The sequence below is a fragment of the Geotrypetes seraphini genome, chromosome 5, assembly GCF_902459505.1.
Source record: "Geotrypetes seraphini chromosome 5, aGeoSer1.1, whole genome shotgun sequence".
NCBI lineage: Eukaryota > Metazoa > Chordata > Amphibia > Gymnophiona > Dermophiidae > Geotrypetes > Geotrypetes seraphini.
The window spans coordinates 170704893-170729398 of NC_047088.1; the positions used below are offsets into that span (position 1 = coordinate 170704893).

General features: G+C 43.9%; 1 protein-coding gene across 1 annotated transcript in view; it reads right to left on the reverse strand.

Moving 5' to 3' along the window:
- MAIP1 (matrix AAA peptidase interacting protein 1) overlaps window positions 1-24506 on the reverse strand; it is a 36827-nt gene that overhangs the window by 9954 nt on the left and 2367 nt on the right. The window contains exons 2-3 of the mRNA XM_033944976.1: window positions 16132-16203; window positions 12801-12927 (exon numbers count right to left, since the gene is read on the reverse strand). Of these exons, the coding sequence (XP_033800867.1) occupies window positions 12801-12927; window positions 16132-16203 (199 nt within the window). The remainder of the gene's footprint in view (window positions 1-12800; window positions 12928-16131; window positions 16204-24506) is intronic.

A 24506-nucleotide genomic window follows, 5' to 3' on the forward strand; every position in this document is an offset into this window, starting at 1 on the left:
AATTCTTACCCTTACTTATAAAGAATTGCATAAGGGTGTTTTAGACTATTTGGCAAATGTAATTATTCCTTGCTTGCCAACCCGGACTCTACGTCCCTTAACGGATAATAAGATTAGTTATTCCTCACCCATCAAAAGTAAAATGGGAAACAACTAGGAATATAGCATTTTTTCCCCCGATTGCTCCATTGCTATGGAATTCATTGCCTTCATATTTACGTTTAGAACCTTTCTATACTAAATTTCAAATGTTTTTAAAAACATTCATTTTTGAGAAAGCCTTTTCTTAGAGAAAAAAGGAAAAAAAGGGGGATAGATTTAAAGCAAAAGTAATGGTGAGCACATATTATGTTATTTTATACTGTTGTATCTTTTTGCTCTTTGGTATGAATGATTCTGTCTAGTAATAAGTGATTTTGTCCTATAACTAATGGCGTTCTATTTCTATTTTGAAAAAGTGTTTTTTTATTGTACACAGCTTTGAACTCTGTTGCAACTAAGGCGGTATATCAAGTTTTAATAAACGACAGTCTAGTGATACAGTGTACCAAAAGAGAATGCCTCGATATAAGGATCCACAGTAGCATATAGTAACATGAGATAGATAAAATGGGCATTTGAAAATCTTTCAAAAGAGAAAGTCATATTGCCCCCATTTTAAAAGTTCTCTTTATGCCTTGGTGCAACAGAAACATATGCTGAACTGTGGCACATCACTAAAGATAGGCAAATCAGAGATACAAATCTGACACATCACAAAAGGCCAATCCTATTGCTCCAAAATGCATATCCTGATGTTGTATCACAGTTGCAAATGAATGTGTCAATTTCACTAAATCTGCAAGTGCCCTTTGGTAGAAGTGCACTGTTTGTTGGCCATGTATGATCACAATGTCCATATGACAACTTTGATATTTTCTTTCCAGGACATTAAGGTGATTTACCACTACCTAATGCAGCAAGTAGCAATTATCTTCTCTGGTGTTCTCCTATCTAGGTAATAACCAACCTTACAGATCTCAGAAGCTAAGCAGAGTCACTTTGAGCTCTCCCAGGGCAGTGGTGCTGATGTTTCAAATCTACACTAATCTAATAACCAAATGTTCTTATGTCTTAGGTGCTCGAGTCCTAGCAACTTGATGAATTACAGATCTGAAGAGAAATCAGTTTTGAGTTGGTCTGATAAGATCTTTCAGTGTCATCCCCAAGGTTGTTTTCAATGTGTCCAGTCACCTGATTCCTTCAATCTTTCCAAACATGATGTCCTTCTCCAAAGATCTCTGTCTTCTGACAGTATGACCAAAATAAGACAGTCGTAGCATCATCATTTGGGCTTCTAGTGATATAGCTGGTTTGATCTCTTCCAGAGTCGATTTGTTAGTTCTTCTGGTGGCCCATGGCACGCATAACACCCTTCTCCAACAGCAAAGCTCAAATGAGCCAATCTTCTTTCTGTCTTGTTTCCGTAGGGTTCAGCTTTCGAATATGTAATTTGACCATTGAGAAAATGACTACATGAACAAATCTGATCTTCGTTTGGAGTATTATTCCCTTGCCTTTGGATACTTTGTTGTAAGCCTTCATTGAAGAGCGACCAAGTGCTATTCTGTGGAGTATTTCTTCCCTGCTAGTTGTGTCCTTGTTTACAAAAGAGCCCAGGAAATTAAAATGTTCCTACACTTATCCCTAATTTTCCACAGTAGTTGGAAACCATCTTTGTCAGTTTATCACATATGAAAAGTAGAACAATGAAGATTCGGGCTTCCGGTGATGTCACGAAGCATGGTGGTCGGTTAGAGTGAGAGCTCTGACCTCCGTGGGCTTTTACCTCCCTCCCGAAGGTGATTTGGTGCTTCCTACTGGCCCGGAACCGGGTTATTATAAGTCCGGAGCGGATCACATATGCACAATGCCGTCAAAAAAACAGTCGGCGGAGGGGCGTCGGCCCGATACGGGCGGTGAGCAGTGCGGCCTGCGTCATGTGCGCGGGGCCTCCAGAGCGCCCGAGCGCGAGTCAGGAGAGAGCGCTTCGGAGGACGAGTTGGAGAGGGGTGCCTCTCCGAGATTGAGAAGACAGGAATGTGCCGCGGCTGTCACCAAAGCAGACCTTCAGCAGTGGGCTTTGGATATCAAACAAGAGGTGGCAGCCGTGAAGGGTAAAATTAAGGATGCAGTGAAAGAAATCTGGAAGGACTTTGCTGACCTCCTCAGGAGAGTGGAGGAGACCGAGCGGTGTATTGGGGACCAAGAGGTGGTGGTGCAAGATCTGAGTGGGGCTTTTACAGAAGCTCGGAAGGATTGGCAGGATTGTTTTACTCGCCTTGAGGATCTGGAGAACCGGTCCCGCAGAAATAATGTGCGCATCAGAGGGGTGCCTGAGCTGGCTGAGTTTCAAGATGCTGTACAGGTGGTCCAGGAGATCTTTGGGACCCTATGCCCGCAGGAAGGGAAAGAGGTGGGTGCCAGGAAGGTGAAGGTGGACAGGGCCCACCGGGCTCTGGGACCCAAGAAGGATGATAATCCTCGAGATTTCATTGCCTGCCTTCATGCTTTTGTGGACAAGGATCGGATGGTGCGAAAGGCCAGGGAGTTGGGCACTTTTGATTGGAAGGGGCATAACGTGGAAGTTTTTCAAGATCTTTCAGCCATTACATTGCAGAGGAGGCGGAAATTTCGTCCTGTGGTGCAGATTCTGAGAAAGCATAATTTGAAATATCGCTGGCTCTTTCCATTTGGACTCCTGATTACCATCAATGGGGCACACAAGAGAGTCACAACCCTGTCCGACGCTGGGGCACTGCTGCGGAGGGAAGGTCTCATGAGTGCGGAGGATCCCCCTCTGGGGAAACCCTTGGGCCAGTCGGCGGAGCGATTCCAGTGGCAAGCTAGATCACAGCGGTCCCGCAAACGACGGCCTGATGGTGGAGAAGGCATAGGGACCTCAACGGGACGTGGAGCAGGGCCAGCGACTTGAGGTGAAGCTGAGACTGAGGCGGTCTTAACCTATGGAGAACTCCTGGAGACTTGAGACTTTTGGAAAACATGGACTGTATCCTGTGTTTGGCGGTATGCTTGGGGGTGTGGGTGAGGGGCATGTGTAGGGGGGAGTGGTTGCAGTGTGTGTGTGTTGGGCGGTACTTTTGGGAGGGGGGTGCATGATGGGGACATGGGCTTTGGTGGGGTCACCCGAAGTAATGGAAGGGAGACGGTGGTGGTGGTGGGAATGGGTTGGGTGGGGTGGGGGGTAGGGTGGAGGGGGGCTGGGGGGTAACAGCATGGGATTTGGGAGATGGTGCGGGGGGAGGAGAACGGGAGGAGACTTGTGGGGTTTTGATATTTGGGGTTATGGCAGTTGCTAAATTGAGAGTGGGCAGCTTTAATGTCAAGGGTCTCAACATGCCCCGTAAACGCCAATTATTGTTAAAAGAATTAAAGCGGTTACGGATTGATATTAGTTTTGTGCAAGAAACCCATTTTTTGAAAACTGGGGAAAAGTTGATACAATATAAAGAATATCCGGATAGGGTTTGGGCCTCTAATAGGAAGGAGAGGAAGAAGGCGGGGGTGGGCATTTTGTTTGCTAGACATCTTAAATTGGTCCCTGAACAGGAATGGAGGGATGATGGGGGGCGTTGGGTTATTTGGTTGGGTCAAATTAATGGGGAAGTGGTTACGTTAGTGAATCTGTATGCCCCGAATGCTCAGCAGGGTTCCTTCTTTGATGAGGTATTGGCCAAAGTACTGTTGGTTAAAAAGGGATCGTTGCTGGTGGGCGGGGACTTCAATCTGGTGGTTGACCCTCGTTGGGACTCTACCGGGGCTGGGGGAGATAGGCATAAGGCCGATAGGAAGCGTCTTAAGCATTTTGTTGATGTTCTAAACGTGGTAGATGGTTGGCGTTCTCAGCACTGGATGGGTAAGGATTATTCTTATTACTCCCCCGTACATGCGGTGTATACTAGAATAGATATGTTGTATATGGATAAGGGGTGGGGGGGGTAGATTGCTCGACAAGCGCATCGAGGACATTGGGTGGTCGGATCATGCTCCCATTTGGATGGATATCCGCTGGGGGGCATCACGCGTGGGGGACCGATACTGGAAATTGAATGATAGTTTATTGAAGGATCCGTTGCTACTCCGTAAGGTGGAGCAGGTTATTTTGGACTTTTTGGAGCATAATGATGTTGACCAATACTATCCGATCTGGGAAAGTTTGAAAGCGGTGCTACGGGGGGAGCTTATATCGATGGCTGCGTATAAAAAGCGGCTTAATTTGCAGAAGGAACGGAGCCTGAGAGAGACTCTAAGGCAACTAGTTGATCAACATAAGCGGGGTCAGGGAGGGGCAGCCTTGGGGCTTCAGATTCGTGAGGTGCGGGCGGACTTGGGGAAGTTGGAGGATGAGGAGATCCAATTCAATCTTGAACGCCTTCGTCTACGGTTTTTTGAATCTGGTAATAGAGCGGGGAATTTGTTGGCTCATCGTCTCCAACTTAGGCAGACGCAATCTAATATCATGGCTATTAAGGATGGTTCGGGTCAGACATTGACGGCTGAAGGAGCTATATATGCTCGCTTCTGTGAATTTTATCAGCAGCTTTATACGCCAGAGAGTCAGGGATCAGAGGAGGAGATTCAGACTTATCTACAGGATTTGGGCTTGGAGTCCCTTCCGGCTTCGGTGAAGCAAGGGCTGGATGCTGATATTTCTTTGGAGGAAGTGCATAATGTGATCCGACAGTTGAAACCGGGGAAATCTCCGGGTTTAGATGGGTTCACGGGGTTGTTTTATAAGAAGTTGTCTTCCTTGGTGGTGCCGTTGTTGGCGCGCTTATATAATGATTTGAGAGACGGAGCTCAATTACCTTTCTTCATGCGGTTGGCGGGGATCACAATTTTGCCGAAGCCGGGGAAGGATGCTACCCAGTGTGGGAGTTATAGGCCGATTTCCCTGCTGGGTATTGACACGAAAATTTTTGCTCGGGTGCTTGCTGATAGATTGGCATATCATCTGCTGACACTTATTCACCCCGATCAGGTGGGGTTCATAGGGGGTCGGCAGGCGGCGGATGGGATCCGTAAAGTTTTGAACTTGGTTTGGCAGGCCCGCCGTTCGGGTGGTTCCTGGGTGGCGGTGGCGGTGGATGCCAAAAAGGCGTTTGACCGGGTGGATTGGCGGTTTATGGAGGCGGTCCTGCGCCATGTTGGCCTGGGGCCCCGCTATGTGTCCTGGATTCTCTCTTTGTATAATGGACCAATGGCGTGTGTGAAAATTAATGGGGTCTACTCCTCTCCCTTTGAATTACGGCGGGGGACGAGGCAAGGCTGTCCCTTATCGCCCTTGTTATTTGCTTTGGTGATTGAGCCTCTTGCACAAAAGATTCGACTGACCACTAGGGTGCGGGGTGTGACGGTTCAGGGGAGGGAACACAAGTTGTCCTTATTCGCTGATGATATCTTGGCAATTGTAGAGGGTTCCTTGGAGTCCCTTCGTTCCCTTCAGGAACTTATGGCAACCTATGGGGCTTTATCGGGTTTTAAGGCTAACATGGCTAAAACGGAGATCCTTAATTTATCAGTCCCGGAATCTGATATTCCTGGTATTAAGCGGGTGGTGCCCTTTCGGTGGGTTAAGGGCCCTATCAAATATTTGGGTATCCAGGTGGGGGTGGATTGGATGTCCTTATTTCAACTTAATTATATTCCTCTGGTGGCGTCTCTGGCTCGGGATATGGACCGGTGGGATAAATTATATGTGTCTTGGATGGGACGCATGGAGGTATCTCGGATGTTGGTGTTACCTAGGTTCTTGTATTTTTTTCAAGTTTTGCCTATTGAAATTCCTCGGAAGTATTTTATTCGTTGGCAGCGCAGCCTCTTACGGTTTGTGTGGGGAGGCAGACGGCCCCGGGTGGCTCAGTGGGCCATGTTTAAGTTTAAGGCAGAGGGGGGTCTGGGGATCCCTCATCTGGAGCATTATTATCAAGCGGCCCAGTTAAGAGCGGGTGTGGAGTGGCATGCGCCCTCTGTGAAGTTATGGGTGCAGGTGGAACAGGGATTGCTGGATGAATCGGGGGGGGGGCAAGGGAGCTGGGGACCGTTTCTAATCCATTCACTTCCTGGATGTTGCGGGTTTGGAAAGCAGCAGCGCGCAAACTGTTAGGTAAGAGCAAGGGGGTGCACTTTCTTCCATTGCGCTTTGCCTCTGATTTTGTACCGGGGAGAGATGGGGGATATTTGTGAGGTGGGCAAGGAATGGGTTGCAGTACTTTTGCCAATTCTTGGAGGGTGAGACTCTCCGGGCTTTTCCGGTGCTCCAGGCCCTTTATCAGCTAGAATCTAGGGACCTTTTCCCATATCTCCAGGTGAAAAGTTATTTGCAAAAGGCTAAGCGGGCTGATGCCGCAGTTTATACCTGTTCGACCTTTGAGCAGATGTTGGGTTCCCCAGTGAGCAGAGGCTGCATTTCCCTATTGTATAAATGGGTGCATAAAGATGGGGCCCGGAAACCTACGTACCTTGAAGCCTGGGAAAGGGATTTAGAGCAGGAGTTCGATGAGGCCTTGTGGGAAACTATATCGCTTCGGATACACCATTTAGCGGTGGCTCCGGTGCTAGTGGAGAATGCTCTTAAGATGCTGGTCCGTTGGTACATGACCCCGGTTCATATGAGCAAGATGTCTGCTCAGGGCTCAGCCTTGTGCTGGAGGGGATGTGGGCAGCGGGGAACCTTTTTTCATATGTGGTGGAGCTGCCAGTCACTTCAAGAATTCTGGAGACAGGTGTTTCACTATGTGGGGGCTCTCCTCCAGGTGCCCCTACCTGAAAGAGCGGAAGTGGCCTTATTGGGGTTTCCTGCGGGGGGGGTTGATGCTTCCCAAGATAGTCTGGTACAGTTGGCGTTCACGGCAGCTAGGTTGACTGTGGCTCGCCATTGGCGAAGCACGATTATACCCACGTTACCTCTTATGAGAGCTAAATTGGGCTGGGTTTGTGAACGCTATAGGCTTTCGGCTCTGCTGACTAGATGTTGGCAGCAATATTATGATCTTTGGGGAAGATACTTGGCTGTGGAGGAATTGGATCTAGAGACCTCTGTTGTCAGCTGACCTGCTGGATCTGATATAGATTTGGGTTTTGGGGGTCTGTTTTGATCTGGTTTTGTGTTTTTCTATGTTAATTATGTATTCTTTTTCTCCTTTTTCTCCTTCCTTTCCTCGGGTGCTTAGATGCCCGTGGGGGGGGGGGATTTCTGGCTTACAGGAGATGATGGGTGTTGTATGCTGTTACGGGGGGGGGTTTCGGGGGGGGGTTGCTATTCTGTTGATTGATTGATTGTTCTGATTTGGCACAGTACTGCTGTGGCGATGTGCGATTCTTTGTTATAAATAAACAATTACAAAAAAAAAAAAGAAAAATGAAGATTCAACAAGCAAGGAAAGCATATCTTTGGGAATGATATCCAACATAGATTTGTAGGAAAAGTATGTGTATGAGAGAAGTAGGTAGGATTTGGAGGAGTGTTTATACATGAGGGTGCGAAGATAGAATTGAATATATAATAATAATAATAATAACAGCTTATATACCGCAATACCGTGAAGTTCTATGCGGTTTACAAAAGATTAAGCAAAGATACAATTTGACTGACTTCAAGAGGGGTAGAAGAAAGAGAATTAATAGGACAGGAAATTCATTGTTGAGGAAAAAGTGATCAATAGGACAAGTTAATATATATAGGGATATAGTATATCTTGCAGTTAGTTGCAGTCAGTTGTAAGATACTGTCATTAATTGGTCTTCAAATACAAAACAGTATCATATATATAGGGTTTACAAAAGATTATAAACATTAAACATAATCGTATATTTGAATGAGTCAGCTAATCAGGTATTTGGAGAAAAGATAGGATTTTAGCTGTTTTCTAAAATGTCTGTAAGAAACAGCTGTGAGCAACAATGATCGAAATTCTTTTTCATGAGAAGCTGCCTGAGATGCTAAAGAGTGATTTAGGAATTTTTTGCTTTTACAACCTTTTATAGAAGGAAAATTGAACAGAGCACGAGTTTTTCTACTGCATTTGTGCGTAGCTATGGAAAAACTATTAGCCAGATAAGTAGGGGCTGCACCATATAAAACCTTGTAACAAAAACAGACCAACTTGAACAATACCCCAGCTTCCACAGGCAACCAATGCAATTCGCAGCAACCAGAATTGCTCACAATATTCGCGGTGCAGCCGCACCATAAAGAGATGCAAAGGCATGATAACATTTTCATCTTTGTTTTCCATTCCTTTCCTGATAATTCCTAACATAATAATTCTATTTGCTTTCTCAGCCGCTGCTGCACACTGAACGAGGGCTTCAACATATCCTCAACGATGACACCTAGATCCTTTTCCTGGACAGTGACTCCTAACGCAGAACCTTGCATCACGTATCTATGGGTCGGGTTCCTCTTTCCCACATACATCACTTTGCACTTGCTCACATTAAACGTCATCTGCCATTTTGACGCCCAGTCTCTCCAGGTCCTCTTGCAATTTTTCACAATCCTCCTGTGAATTAATGACTTTGAACATAAATTATAGAATTCATACATGCATCTGTTGTAAGGCAAGCAAATATTAAGGAACCTTCCTACTAAACCATGTTAAGCACTTCACTTATGTATCCCAATGCCTTTGTCTTATCTGTTTTGTGTCTATAACATGCCAACTATATCTGTCCCATTTGTCCTAATTAAGATGCTTCACCATATTCAATGATCAGCTTTATTTGATACTAGTTCAGCTTTATTTGATACTAGTATTTAAGCCCGTTACATTAACGGATGCTAGAATAGATGTCTGTCTGTCTTTTTTTCTGTCTCTCTCTCTCTCTCTCCTTGGCCGCTGTCTGTCTTTCTTTATTTCTGTCTCTCTCCTTGGCCGCTATCTGTCTGCTGTCTCTCTCCTTGGTCTCTGTCTGTCTGTTTCTCGTGCCCTTTCTCCCACTTGTCTCTGTGTGTCTGTCGTTATTTCTGTCTATCTCCCTGCCTGTCTTTTTCTTGTGGCCCTTCTCCCACATACTTTTTTTTTTTTAAGAGTGCAAAGGGCAACCGCCGCACAGAAACCGCTGCAGGCTTCAGCTGTAGGAAGTGCAGGAAACCGCCACCCGCGAACGCACCTCTACTACCATGTCTCTGCCACGGAGCTACGGATCACGGAGGCAGGGATCATGGTGGTAGAAGTGCGCATGCGAGCTTAGGGTTTTATTATTATTGATATCGCTGCTAAGAGCAAGCCACCGCAGAGGTGTACAATTCAACAGCAGAGAAGCACACTCTGGATAAGAATGACAATTCTAATCGAAAACCAAAAGGTGTAAGGAAAGTTAAATAAGTTCTAAATGGGTCAAAAAGCAAACAAACAAAGATAATAAAGAAAACAAATAAGCAGACTCAGTACCCTGGGCAGAGGCTCCTCAACAGAGGAAACCACCATGTTCTGGTAGAAGATCCATATATCTGCATGAACAAAGAGGTTTTCAAAGCCTCCTTAAAATCTGAAAGGGACTTCCTCCATTCTAGGAGGAAGGTTATTCCTTCAGCTAGGGCCTGCCACATTATGACCGTTGGAGCATTTACCTCGTCGGCCTGCACTAGAAACCTCTACCATAGCTTTGTAAAAGAAGCTCTTAGTTAACAAATCTATATAAATAAATGGAGGATGTAGGAGTGTACTATAGTTGTAGAAGTAGGGGGATAGATGGGTGATGTATGGATGGCAGATGCCTGGGAATGAATGGGATGTTTGACTGTGGGTGGGAACAGAGAGGGACCCCCCCCAAAGTGTTAATCATGCCCTGTCTACATTAGGCCCTCAAAATGTATTTATTTATTGAGATTTATTAACCGCTTTATGAAGAGATTCACCCAAGGCGATATATAGCAGGTATAATTCAACATAAAACTTATAATTTTGTTAACGTAGTAAGCAGTAGTTAATAATAATAACAATAATAATAACAGTTTATATACCGCAGTACCGTGAAGTTCTATGCAGTTTACAAAAGATTAAATGAAGGTACAAATTGGTTGAGCTTAAGAGAGGTGGAAGAAAGAGATTAATAGGTCAAGAAAACCATTATTGAGGAGAAAAGGATGTACGGGTCAGTTGTCTAGATACTTCAGGATCAGGTGTGTTTTTAGACACTTCCTGAATACCTCATAAGTAGCGGGCAAGAGCAGTTGTTCTAGGTCTTTACCCCAAAATGCTGCTTGATGTGAGAGAAGGTGTTCATGGTGTTTTTTCAGTTTACAACCTCTAACTGGGGGGGAAACGAAGTTCGAATGTGCACTTCTCTTGTGTCTGTTGGCTGAAAAGGAGAAAAGGTCAGTTATGTATTTAGGGGCTAGTCCGTATAGTACTTTAAAGTAGAGGCAGGCAAACTTAAACTTTATGCATGCTTCCATTGGTAGCCAATGCAACTGCAGGTAGTAGGGTGTCACGTGATCAAATTTCTTTAGCCCGAAGATTAGTCTGACCGTTGCATTTTGCATTAATTGTAAACGTCGCATATTCTTTTGGGAAATTGCTAAATAGGCAATGTTACAGTAGTCAAGTTGACTTAGTATGAGAGATTGAACTAGGGTTCTGAATGCTGACGTATCGAAATAAGATTTAATGGATCTAAGTTTCCAGAGAGTGAAAAAACCCTTTCTGATTAAGGAGTCCACCTGGTCTTTCATAGTTAGACATTGATCCAGAGTTACAACCAGTATCTTCATGGTGGATTGAATAGGATAACTAAGTTCATTGATGCATAGTGGAGTTTTGGTGTCAAGCAGATGTGGCGAAGCAACAAATAATTTTGTTTTTTCTGAATTAAGTTTGAGCTTGAAGTCTGTCATCCATTGCTCCATCACGTTTATAGTTTCTGCAGCTTTGGGAATAGTTTCCGAGATAGAGTCAGCAAATGGGATGATAATCGTAAAGTCATCTGCGTAACTGAATAATTTTATCCCCAGCTGGGTTAATTGCACGCCCAGAGAGGACATGTAGACATTGAAAAGCAATGGGGATAGCGGTGACCCCTGCGACGCACCGGATGGATTGCTCCAGGTATCGAGGGAGATCATAGTTGAAACGTACCTGATAGGTACGGGATATAAGGAAGCCACAAAACCAGTTCAACACCTCATCCCTGATACCAATAGCGTCCAGGCATTGTAGCATTTTCCCATGGTCTACCAGATCAAAGGCGGAGCTCATATCGAATTGCATGACCAGGGCATTGAGGCCCTTGCTAAACAGTAGGCGCAGATTGTCTAGAATAGCCGCAATTACTATCTCCGTACTGAAAAAAGGTCTAAAACCGGATTGAGTTTCATGTAGGAGAGAGAATTGCTCAAGATATTCCATCAATTGGGTGTGTACCAATCCCTCCATGATTTTTACAATAAATGAAATGGTTGCTACTGGTATGTAGTTGGTTATTAGGGCTGAAGATTCTTTACTATTTTTTAAGATTGGGGTTATTATTATGTGACCGATATTAGTAAGGAACTTCCCATTTTTTAGGTTATGGGCTAAGTATTGCAGCAACGATAGTTTAAATTCTAAAGGCGCCGCTTTCATAATTTCTGGGGGGCATGAGTCCAGAGCGCAATAAGATTTAGAGTATTTGCTATATAGTTTGGTATAATTATTCCATTCTAAGTTTTGAAAGGAACTCCAGATCATGTCTGCTAGTATTTCATTTCCTTGTATGTTAGCTATTTGATGATCACTAGGGTCGTTTGTTGAACATTTGTTTCTTAGGATTTTAATTTTTGAATTGAAATGCAGTGCTAAGTCATTTGCAGAGGGTAACTTAGTGTTGTGTATGGGTGTGGTGTAACAAGTGGTGTCAAATAAATTCATGATCAGGTTGAACAGCTCTTTTGTGTTGATTCCTTGTGAACCATTGCAAGATAGGTTGATTTTAGTAGAGTAGAATGCTTTACGTTTGTCTTTTATCAGTTGTTTGTAGATTTTTATGTTAGCTCTCCATTTGTTAAGGTCTGCTAATTCTCCTGTTTTTTTCCAAATTCTTTCCAGCCGTCTAGCTTGTTGTTTCGCTTTTAGAAGTTCGGTGTCAAACCATTTGTTATATTTATTTGCACTGCTTTTGCTATTACGTTTAGGGGCAATTTTATCTAAAATGGATGTGCTGGTTGTCGTCCAGTGATCCCAGAAATCAATTCCTTCTTCTATCTCCGTTTGCAGAGAATATTGCGACCAATATTCTTCTGGATTAATATAACCTCTTGTGTGATGTTCTCTTTTTATCATCGAAAGTGTTTTAGATTAGTTAATAGTAGTAAAAAAAAAAAAAAAGACCAAATATAAACATAAATACAATGAACGAGGTAGAGTTAAAATCAGTAAACTGAAATGCAATAATAGGACTACCATGAAACAGTTAAAAAAATTTATGTTGCTGTATTTTGTGCCAATTGCAGACAGTATATATGTTTTTTCCCCCATGTCCTAAAAAGATTTGGCTGCTGCATAGACTTCCTAAGTAATTTTTCAACTTGGTTCAAGGCTTTACTTACCTATCATATAGCAAAGAAAGGATCCATCCAATGAGGACAGAGTATGCTTTGCTGTACGTTTGGAATAAACTTTATTTTGATTTACAATGTGGCCCCCTTAGCAAGTACCCCTTGTTCTTCTATTTCTCATAGGTGGCATCCTGTGTTTGAACTGACAACTAAGGAGATACCTGTTGCTCTCTCAGCACCTATATTTTCTTCTGGTACATACCACTTTTATCATAAAATATTCCTACATCTCCTGTTGTTGTGTACATGATTTCATCTGCAGCAGCTGCCAGGGCACTTTTGTGGTTATCAGGAAGCAGAACACATTTCTCCTTTAACTTCTGAAGTACCTATAGTTAAAAGACAATGTTGAGATTAGCACTCTAGTGTACCAAACAATAGTACAAACAGATATGCCAGTAACTGCTGCCAGATGCCCAAAGATCTTTTAAACCCTTTATCTTTCTACTGCAGCAATTTGATAATAGTTTTGAGGTATGCTTTTGAAAATTGTAATACTGATAAGATGCATGTAGACAGGCTCATCACCTTACTCGAGTATTATTTGCCTGAATCACTAGGAATTTATATAAGAACATGAGAAGTGCCTCAGCTGGGTCAGACCAGAGGTCCATCACGCCCAGCAGTCCACTCACGCGGTGGCCCAACAGGTCAAGGACCTGTATAGTAACCCTCTATCTATACCCTTATATCCCCTTTTCCTTCAGGAAATTATCTAATCCCTTCTTGAACCCCAATACCGTACTTTGTCCTATCACTCCCTCTGGAAGTGCATTCCAAGTGTCCACCACCCTTTGGGTGAAGAAGAACTTCCTAGCATTGGTTCTGAATCTGTCCCCTCTTAATTTTTCCGAATGCCCTCTCATTCTTGTATTTATCGAAAGTTTGAAGAATCTGTCCCTCTCCACTTTCTCTATGCCCTTCATGATCTTGTAAGTTTCTATCATGTCCCCTCTAAGTCTCCGTTTTTCCAGGGAAAAGAGCCCCAATTTCTCTAATCTTTCATCATATGAAAGGTTTTCCATCCCTTTTATCAATCGCGTCACTCTTTTCTGAACCCTCTCGAATATCACCATATCCTTCTTAAGGTGTGGCGACCAATACTGGTCGCAGTACTCCAGATGCGGGCGCACCATTGCCCGATACAGCGACAGGATAACTTCTTTCGTTCTGGTTGTAATACCTTTCTTGATTATACCTAGCATTCTTTTCGCCTTCTTAGTGGCTGCTGCGCACTGTGCCGACAGCTTAATTGTGTTGTCCACTAATACCCCCAAGTTCTTTTCTTGAGTACTTTCACCCATTTCCAACCCTCCCATTGTATAGCTGTACTTCAGGTTTCTGTTTCCTACATGCAAGACTTTACATTTCTCTACATTAAACTTCATCTGCTATCTCGTCGCCCACTCCCCTAGTTTGTTCAGGTCCCTTTGTAAATCTTCACAGTCCTCTTTAGTCCTAACTCCACTAAATAGTTTGGTGTCGTCCGATAATTTTATTACTTCTCACTTCGTCCCTGTTTCTAGATCATTTATAAATACATTGAACAGCAGCGGTCCGAGTACCGACCCCTGCGGAACACCACACGTGACCCTCCTCCAGTCCGAGTAGTGGCCCTTCACTCCTACCCGTCAACCAATTTTTGATCCATCTTTGTACGTCTCCTTCCACCCCATGGTTCTTCAGTTTCCGTAGTAGGCATTCATGGGGTACCTTGTCAAAGGCTTTTTGGAAATATAACTATACGATGTCTATGGGGTCCCCTTTGTCCATTTGTTTGTTTATTCCTTCGAAGAAGTGCAATAAGTTCATTTTGCATGATCTTCCCTTGCAGAAGCCATGTTGGCTTGTTTTCAACAATTTATTCCTCTCTAGATGCTCATCGATGCTGTCTTTTATCAGCGCTTCTGCCATCTTCCCCGGAACTGAAGTCAAATTCACCGGTCTGTAGTTCCCCGGGTCACCTCTCAATCCTTTTTTAAAGATGGATGTAATATTAGCCATCTTCCAATCCGCCGGCATGATGCCTGTTTTCAGGGATAATTACAAACCTGCTGAAGTAGTTCCGCTATTTCCTCCTTTAGTTCTTTCAATACCCTAGGGTGGATTCCGTCCAGGCCCGGAGATTTGTCCGTTTTTAATCTATTTATCTGCTTGTATACGTCTTCAAGGCTAACCTCCATGGATGTTAATTTTTCTGCTTGATCTCCTTTGAAGATGTTTTCAGGTTCCAGCACGTTAGATGCGTCCTCCTTTGTAAATACTGATGAAAAGAACATATTTAATCTATCCGCCACTTCTTTTTCCTCCTTCACCACTCCTTTCCTATCTCCGTCATCCAGGGGACCCACCTCTTCCCTTGCCGGCTGCTTCCCTTTAACATCTCTGAAGAATGGTTTAAAATTTCGTGCTTCCCTGGCTAGCTTCTCTTCATATTTTCTTTTTGCTCTTCTAACCACGAGGTGACATTCTTTTTGATGCTTCCTGTGCTCTTTCCAGTTCTATCCTTTTTCCATTTCCGGAATGAATTTTTCTTATCGCCTATCACTTTCTTCACTTCTTTAGTTATCCGGGTCTTTTGTTTGGCTCTTTTTGCTTCCTTTTCTAAATCTGGGGATATACAGATTTTGCACCTTGCTCACTGTGTCCTTAAATAAGGACCAGGCTTGCTCTACAGTTTGCAATTTCTTTGAGCTGTTCCTAAGTTTCTTCCTTACCATTACTCTCATCGCTTCGTAGTTTCCTTTCTTGAAGTTAAAAGTTGTCGCTGTGGTTCTCTTTCCCTTCGTTATTCCTACTTCAGCTTTTAACTTGATCATGTTGTGATCGCTGTTTCCCAATGGTCCCACTACTTCCACTTCCTTTGCAGGTCCTCTTAACCCGTTAAGGATTAGATCCAGAGTGGCATTCCCTCTTGTCGGTTCTCTGACAAGGTGCTCCATGAAGCAGTCTTGTATAGCCTCCAGGAATTCGGTCTCCCTAGCGCATTGTGAGATTCCAAGATTCCAGTCTAACAATGCGCTAGGGAGACCGGGTTCCTGGAGGCTATACAAGACTGCTTCATGGAGCAGAAAACTTTTCCCCAAAATTCACCCACAGATAGTTATGTAGTTTTTCTATCTGCTGTTGGAGGCAGAACTGTACATTTCAGCATTATTTATTTCAACTCAGGATTTGGTGCAACCCACACTGGGTCATCAGATCAGCAATCTGTTTGGGTCATTTGACAATGCCCAACATATTCTAATGGGCAGATCCCTTCCTATGTTCAGCAAGAGGTAAAACATAGCCTGGTGCATGGAAGCAAACTCTAGATGTGATGAGAAAACAATTGCAAAATTTAAGTTATCTTTTTAGATTTTTTACTTGGTGAAGCTGAAAAAAAATTTTCCAACTTCAAAGATTTTTGAAACAATTGCCCCATACAGTATGACAAAGTAAATTTTAGCACATGCTACACACAAAGATCACACACACATAGCTGCTTATGCTAAAAAGTAGCTAATTTACCAGCAACATTAAAGCTTGTTTACCTCATGTGCCACAAGCTCTTCCAGTGCATCAAATTTACATTCGGATAGTAGCTTTGAAACAAGAGCAAAGGCCTAAAAACAAAAAGGGGAAAAAAAAATCGGTTCAAATTGCACTTAAATACAAAATAATTCTGCCTTTCAGTTTACATATATAGTCCATGCCTTGCTGACTTTAGATACTGTATAAGATGACATGGTAAAACGGGGGACAAGACTTTTTTTTTTTTTTAATAGATATGTTAGTAATAGGAGAAAGTGCAAAAATGCCATTGTGAGACTCAAAGGTGAAGGGGAGGAACATGTAAAAGCTGATAAAGATAAGACTGAATTGCTTAAAAATACAATTTTTGTTCTGTGTTCACAGCTGAAATGTCAGGAGCAGGATGCAGACAAACGCAAATAGGGATGGAGGTGTGTTAAACCTTGAATGATTTTCAGAGGAATGTGTTTGTGAGGAGCTAACTAAACTATAGTTATATGAGTTAGTTATATCGTAGTTAGTTTATTTGACATACTGCTTTTCTTAACAATTTTTGTCAAATCAAGGCGGTTAAAGTTAAAAACAATGGGTTCAAAATAATAAAATCTAACCCCCCCCCCAAAAAAAAAACCCCAAAACCGGGAGAAATACAGACAAACTGGGAAATAAGTAACACTAGGGGCCTGTTTTACAAAACCACGCTAGCGGCTGCAGCATGGTAACGGCCCCGAAGCCCAAAGAGATTTAAAGGGCTTCGGGGGCTGTTGCTGCGCACCTTTGTAAAACAGGCCCCAGGTGCTTAGAACTTCCCTATCCAAGAGGCTCACAAACTAACTAAAGCACCTGTATAAATATTTATTAACATGCTAAAAGTATAACAAGATAGCAGAAAAAAGATCAACAAAATAAAGTTAAAAAGAAATAAGACAAAGTACAATCTAAAAAAAAAAAAATTCAGTCCAGTCCTCAGGATACAGGATAATTAAAGGTGGACAAAACAATGGGCCCTACGGTGTACTTCCAAGAGTACTAAAGGAACTTAGGGAAGTTCTGGTGGCTCCGCTGGCTGACCTTTACAATGCCTCTCTAGAGTTGGGAAAGATACAAGAGCACCCGAGAAGGGCAGAAGTGGCCCCTATCCAAAAAAGTGGAAGTAAGGTAGAGGTAGGGAACTACAGGCTGGTAAGTCTGACTTCTGTAGTAAGCAAATTAATAGAAACACTTTGAAAATCAGAGAACAGGGAAATTTCTGGAATCCAATGGCTTACAGGACCGGAGACTAGAGGCAGGTCTGGTCAGACAAATTTGATCAATTTCTTTGACTGGGTGACCAGAGAATTGTTTAGAGGGAAAGTGCTAGATGTGGGGTATTTAGATTTTAGCAAAGCCTTTGACACTGTTCCATAAAGGCATCTAATAAATAAACTGAGTGCCCTCAGTATGGGCCCCAAAGTGACAGACTGGTTCAGGAACTGGTTGGGTGGCAGGCAAGAGGGTAGTGGTCAATGGAGATCACTCTGAGGAAAGGAATATTACCGGTAGTGTGCCTCAAGGTTTGGTTCTTGGGCCTGTTTTTTCTAACATTTTTGTTAGTGATATTGCTGAAGGGCTGTCTGATAAGATTTGCCTCTTTGCAGATGATACCCAAAATCTGCAATAAAGTAGACACCCCTGACTATTCTTGAGAAATATGTTGTACTTTTACTATTTGTATTTTGTAATCACCGATTGTCCAGTTCTCTTCAGTGTAAACTGCCTAGAAATCATATAATTGTGACAGTATAGAAGAATTATGTTATGTTATGGATAGCTTTAGGAAGGACCTAGTGAAGCTTCAGAAATGTATTTGAGCTGCAAACCCAAGGAATGATACATTTTAGGGGGTGAAGAACTTTTGTGCGCAAAAGAGGAGTGGGACTTGGATGTGATGATATGTGATGATTTTAAGGTGGACAAACAGATTGAAAAGGTGATGGTGAAAGATAGAAGGATGCTTAGATGCCTAGGGAGAGGAATGGCCAGATATAAATGGTTCGACATCGATCTCCTAAAAATGAAACAGTTAGCCAGACGTCTAGAAAGAAAATGGAAAAAAACAGGAGAATTATCAGACTGTAACAATTGGAGAGCCAATATAAAAACCTACAAACAACTAATAAAAGATAAACGCAAAGCATTTTACTCAAACAAAATCAATTCATCCTGCAACAGCTCACGAGGAGTTAATACAAAAGAGCTGTTCAATCTGGTTACTAACCTATTTGACACCACCCGCTACACTCTACCCACACACAACTTTAAATTACCCTCGGCGAACGACCTAGCCCTGCACTTTGACTCAAAAATTAAAAAACTAAGAATCAATTGCCCAACAGAAGAACCTAATGAACACCATATAGCTAACACACAAGGAAATGAAACCCCTGCAGACATGTTCTGGGATTCATTTCAAGACATAGATTGGAATAACTATACCAAATTATACAACAAATACTCCAAATCATACTGCTTCCTGGACTCATGTCCCCCGGAAATCATGAAAGCGGCACCACTTGAATTTAAACTATCTCTACTGCACTACTTAGCCCATAACCTGAAAAAACGGAAAATTCCTCACCAACAAAGGCCACATAATAATAATCCCTATCCTAAAAAATAGCAAAGAATCGTCAGCCCTAGTTTCCAACTACAGACCAATTGCTTCCATACCACTCTTTGTAAAGATCATGGAGGGGCTGGTACACTCCCAATTAATGGAATATCTAGACCAGTTCTCACTCCTTCATGAGACTCAATCCGGCTTTAGACCGCTTTTCAGCACAGAAACGGTAATTGCGGCCATCTTAGATTACTTGCACCTATTTTTAAGCAAAGGCCTCAGTGCCCTGATCATGCAATTCGACATGAGCTCTGCCTTTGACCTTGTAGACCATGCGAATTTGCTACAGTGTCTAGACGCTATTGGCATCAGAGGCGAAGTGCTAAACTGGTTTCATGGTTTCCTTTCGTCCCGAACCTATCAGGTTCGCTTCAACATTGATCTCTCCAACACCTGGAGCAACCCATCCGGCGTTCCGCAAGGGTCCCCACTATCCCCTCTGCTTTTCAATATCTACATGACCTCACTGAGCGTTCAATTAACCCAGCTGGGGATAAAATTATTCAGTTACGCTGATGACTTCACAATTATTATCCCATTTGCCAACTCCATCTCGGAAACAATTCCAAAAGCATCAGAAGCCATAAACTTGATGGAACATTGGATGACAGACTTCAAACTCAAGCTCAATACTGAGAAGACAAAATTCTTTGTCGCTTCACCGCGCTCTCTTGACACCAAAACCCCACTAGACATCAACAAACATAACTACCCCATACAGCCCACCATTAAAATATTGGGTGTAACTCTGGACCAATGCCTCACCATGAAAGATCAGGTGGACTCCCTAATCAAAAAGAGTTTTTTCACCCTCTGGAAACTTAAATCCATTAAAGCATACTTTGATAACTCTACCTTCAGAATCTTGGTACAATCCCTTGTATTAAGTCAACTCGACTACTGTAACATCGCCTACTTAGCAATCCCCCAAAAGAATATGCGACGATTACAACTAATGCAAAACACTGCGGTCAGACTAATCTTTAGTCTAAAGAAGTTCGATCATGTGACGCCATACTTCAAACAGCTACACTGGCTGCCGATGGAAGCTCGTGTAAAGTTTAAGTTCGCCTGCCTCTGTTTTAAAGTTTTCTACGGTCTAACCCCTAAATACATCACTGACCTATTCTCCTTCTCAGCCAACAAACACAAGAGAAGCTCCCACTCGCACTTCGTTTCTCCCCCGGTTAGAGGATGCAAACTAAAAAACACCATGAGCATCTTCTCTCACATCAAACTGCTCTATGGGGTAAAGACCTAGAACAACTCCTATTGCCCACCACTTATGAGGTATTCAGGAAACGCCTCAAAAATCACCTATTCCTGAAATACCTAGACAGCTGACCCACTTCCCTCCTTCCCCTCTCTTGCCCTTTCTCCTCATTGTTCCCACATCCCTTAAGTTAACTCAACTTGTACGTCAACTCAACTTGTACTCCACTAATCTTCTGTAAACCGCATAGAACTTAACGGTATTGCGGTATATAAACTGTTATTATTATTATTATTATTATAAATAGGATAGAGTCGGTTCAGATGAAGGCTACTAAAATGGTCAGTGATCTTCATCATAAGGTATGGGGACAGACTTAAAAATCTCAATATGTATACTTTGGAGGAAAGGCGGGAGAGGGAAGGTAAAATTATGTCTTACCTGTTAATTTTCTTTCCCTTAGACGCAGCAGATGAATCCAGAGACCAATGGGATAGCTCACATCTATCAGCAGGTGGAGATAGAGAAACTGATTAACAGGTGTTCTTATTGGCTGGCACTTCTCCTGTCTCATCAGTATAGCTCCATGCCCAAGCACATTTAACCATCAATAGGCATAGCATGTAAAAAACTTATTTCCCAGAATACATCGGAAACAGCACCGATACAGAACACAACCCTTAACATCAACCAATCAGTAAAAGTCGCACACGCAGAAACCGACCACCAAATATCAGAAAGGGTGGGGCTCTGGATTCATCTGCTGCGTCTAAGGGAAAGAAAATTAACAGGTAAGACATAATTTTACCTTCCCTAGCAACAGCAGCAGATGAATCCAGAGACCAATGGGATGTAGCAAAGCAATCCTCAACCTGGGTGGGAAGCAAATACCGCCTCCACAACAACCGAAGCACAAAAAAGCCCCTATTGTATGTGCCCGCACATCCATGCAGAAACGTGGAGAGAAGGCACTCTCGGAAGACTAGTTAGCCGCGAGACAAATATCCTCCAAGGAAACCACCTCTGGGCCGAGCCCAAGAAGTAGCTATCGCTCCAGCGGAAAGGTCATGAAGTTCAACGCCACCCGCTCCCCTGCCAGCAGGCACGCATAAAGAATGTCCTTCTGGACCCATTGAGCGAGGTAGGCATCGGACGCCGCCATACGCCTGAGGCGTCCTTAGAAGAATACAAAAAGGAGATATAAACAACTAACAGTTGTTAGACACCGAGCTCGTGGAGAACGCTACATACGTCTCAAAAAATGCAGTGAATAAAAGCACTGCTCCCACTATCTCCTCCCATGACGAAGGAAGGAAGAGCGAGCATGACGTAAAGGAAAGGATGACACCCCCCTAGAAAGAAATAGTGGTACCATCTGAACTGATAACCCATATGAAGGAAATAAGAAATAGGAATCCCCGTTGAACAAGGCCTGCAACATCGCAACTGCAGAGCTGAAGCCATGGCCACAAGGAATCTCATGGTGAACGGCCCAGCTCTTTAGAGTCCCAAAGGACAAGGCTAAAATGAAGCCATCGGTAAACGTAAAAGAAGAACGTGAAGATTGTACTCCAAACCGGGCTTTCTAAGAGGCGCATGAATATACCGCACTCTGTTTAGGAACTGAACTACAGGAAGCTGAGAAGTCAGCAAAGGGCCATATACCTAGTCCCTGTAACAAGCCAAGAATAACACCAGAAGCTGAAGGGAAGTGAACGCTAAGTCCCCGGCAATAAACTAGTGCCAAAAAGGAACTTTGGAGTGGTTCAAACCTGAAGAAGCGCCCAATAACGGAAAACCCTCCAACAGGAAGCAGAAGACACAGGAGATGCCCGTAGCCTCTGGATAAGAGAAGAAACAACCATCTTCGCATAACCCGTACACGACAGCCAAGAGTGACCAAAAAACTAGGTTGAAATACTAAAGTAGAACAAATATCCCCGTGGATCGGACCCTAGGCGGGCAAAGCCGGAGAAGCCAGGAAACTACCGAGTCCAGCTGTCGAAAGACTTATCAAATCCGCATAGGAAGGAATGCGCCGTCAATCTAGGGATTCTACACATACTGTGCCTGGAAGGCGAGCTCGAGATGGCCAATCCAAGTCATCATCAGCCAGCGGAAAACATTGAAAAGGAGAAGGCAGAGGCGAGAAAGGCGCTATGCAGGAACCCCCTCTAACTCCCACTCCCTGGGCCCGCCGAAGCAGCTAGGAAAAGTAGAATTGAGAGACGGGGCCATGAGGTCCAGGTCAAAGAGATCTCGCTTTCCTAAAAGGAGCTAGAACGCCTGAGCCACAAATCACAATATCCAGGATGCAGAAGATTATACTAGTACTAACATGCACACTTCCAAGAGCGTACACAGCGCTGTACACAGAAACATCCAAGAAATGGGCCAGGCTCAGCTTCCGCGGAGAGAAAGTCAATTCACACCCTTATCCTGATTCAAAAAAGGATCTGCCAACAGAAGACGAAGGTAAGAGGCCACCCAATGAAGCAGAACAACTTCCCCTGCTAACCGAGTACAACACCTACTGCCCAAGCTGTAGAGAAAAATTTCCATCCTAATACTGACCAAAAGGATCCTTAGCAGTATTCCAGGAGAATAATCAGAAGCTCCAGAAAGGTAGCCTGACCCTGCTCAAGAGTAGAAGAATGAACAAGTACGGAGTCGCCTCTTGAAGACCAGACTCCAGGAGCTGAGGAAGGAAGCCATCGAGTTTCCCCAACCCGACAGCCCGGAATGGGTAGAGGACAAGAGCAAGTCCAGCAAAGGCCGAGGCAAGTCTCTAAAAGAGACATCGCACTGAGCCATCACATCACCCAGAGCGAAGCAGGAGGAGCATCCTAAATAAATGTAACCCTGAGATACTGGGAACCCCTGAAACTAAAGTGACAGTTGTAGCAGCAGAAGGGGCTAGCCAGGCGAAGTGTCCAGGGAGGCAGCAATATGAATCCTAGAAACTGTATCTAATCCTCTACTCTTGGACATGACAAGAGCCGAATAAACCCACTCTGAGATCGAGACACAACGTTCACGTCTCCGGAAAGAAGCCCCTGGCCCTCCTATATGAACAAAAAAACATCATCCCGATGTACGTAGAAAGAGCACGGTAGAAAAAAGCGCTGCAAAATTGAAAAAGTACGAGCAAGGAATTGCGGAAAAGAAACCAACCTTTTCAAGTTAGTCAAATGACCTGACTGGAAGTCGTCCTAACTAATCAGGCAGTCAAGAAGGAATCAGATGAATCGCCTGGCCGCGCCAAAACGGTCCACCGCTTACAGCTTCTAAAACGCTTGTGAATCCAAGGGTAGGCGAACTGGCTTGTACCAAGACCAAAAGCGCCGCTCCAAGGGAGGCAGGCAAACCTAGTGCCGACTTCTAGTCCATAGAGAAACTGTAGATACCCTCCCAGGTTGCCAGTAGAAATGTGTAACCCGAGAACTAATGCAGCAGGATGGGATCCAACCTGCCCAATGCCCCCGTCTTGGCCACCCTATATTCAGTGGTACCCCACAAACTACAAGAACCGTCCCGAGGACTAGTAACACTTCTAAGAAAAACACCAAACAGCGAGACTCCATGAACAAACTGGAAATCTGAGAAATATGCCAAGGTGCAAACATCCTGAAAAAAAATTCCAGGTGTGTAAAATCATGTCTTTGGGAACCTTAGCCAGGATTTGAACCCCTGACCTTTGGAAGATACATGCAGTGCTTTCAAGCACTGAGCTAAGTGGGAGACTGGCATGAAAAGAGGTCTAACTCCATGCCACGGGAGCGAAAAAGACGTATGGGCCATAAAGGGAAGACGAACGAGATGCAAACAAAATGCTGCATCTACCGCCCTTAGGAAAACCATAGCAAATCAACAGGAATTAGGCAAACGCGTTGTGACCTGCCCATATGACAGGTCCCTGTCCCTGGGAAAGCCGAAAGAGCTGATAGAGGGTGTACAGTTCAAGGTGGCCCAGGGAAGGCAAACGATGGGCTTAGGAACTCCCATAGAAAAAGACAGAAGGGATCAGAAAGAGGCCTTATGCCCCAAAAACCTCTTCAAAGGGCAGGAAGCAGTTCAATAGCGCCACCAGACACCGTCAGTGTCGCAACAATGGTATCACAAGCAAGGAAATCGCTGAACATGCATAGTGTCACCCATGGGAGACCTCGAGAGAGATGAAGAGGGTCCTAAAAGTGAAAAATCTGGGACCTCTCCTGTGACTGAACCCATTATCGTGAGACACGGCTTCTACCAACCCAGTATGGAGGGAAGCCGAAAACTGGGGGGAGAAGAATAGAGCCAAACCGCATGTAAATGGGGCTGCATAGATTCCCACAGGAGATAACACAAGCATAGCAATTCAATCAACTCGGGAGATTCCCCCACCCTGGGCCCCAATATGAACGCAGGAAAAACCGCAAGCATTTGCCGCCGCACTCGACCTGAAAGGCCGAGAAGCAACGGCTGAGCCCCAAAGACGCCGGCTACCAGAGAAACTACTGAACGCCGCGGCACCCTCCCCC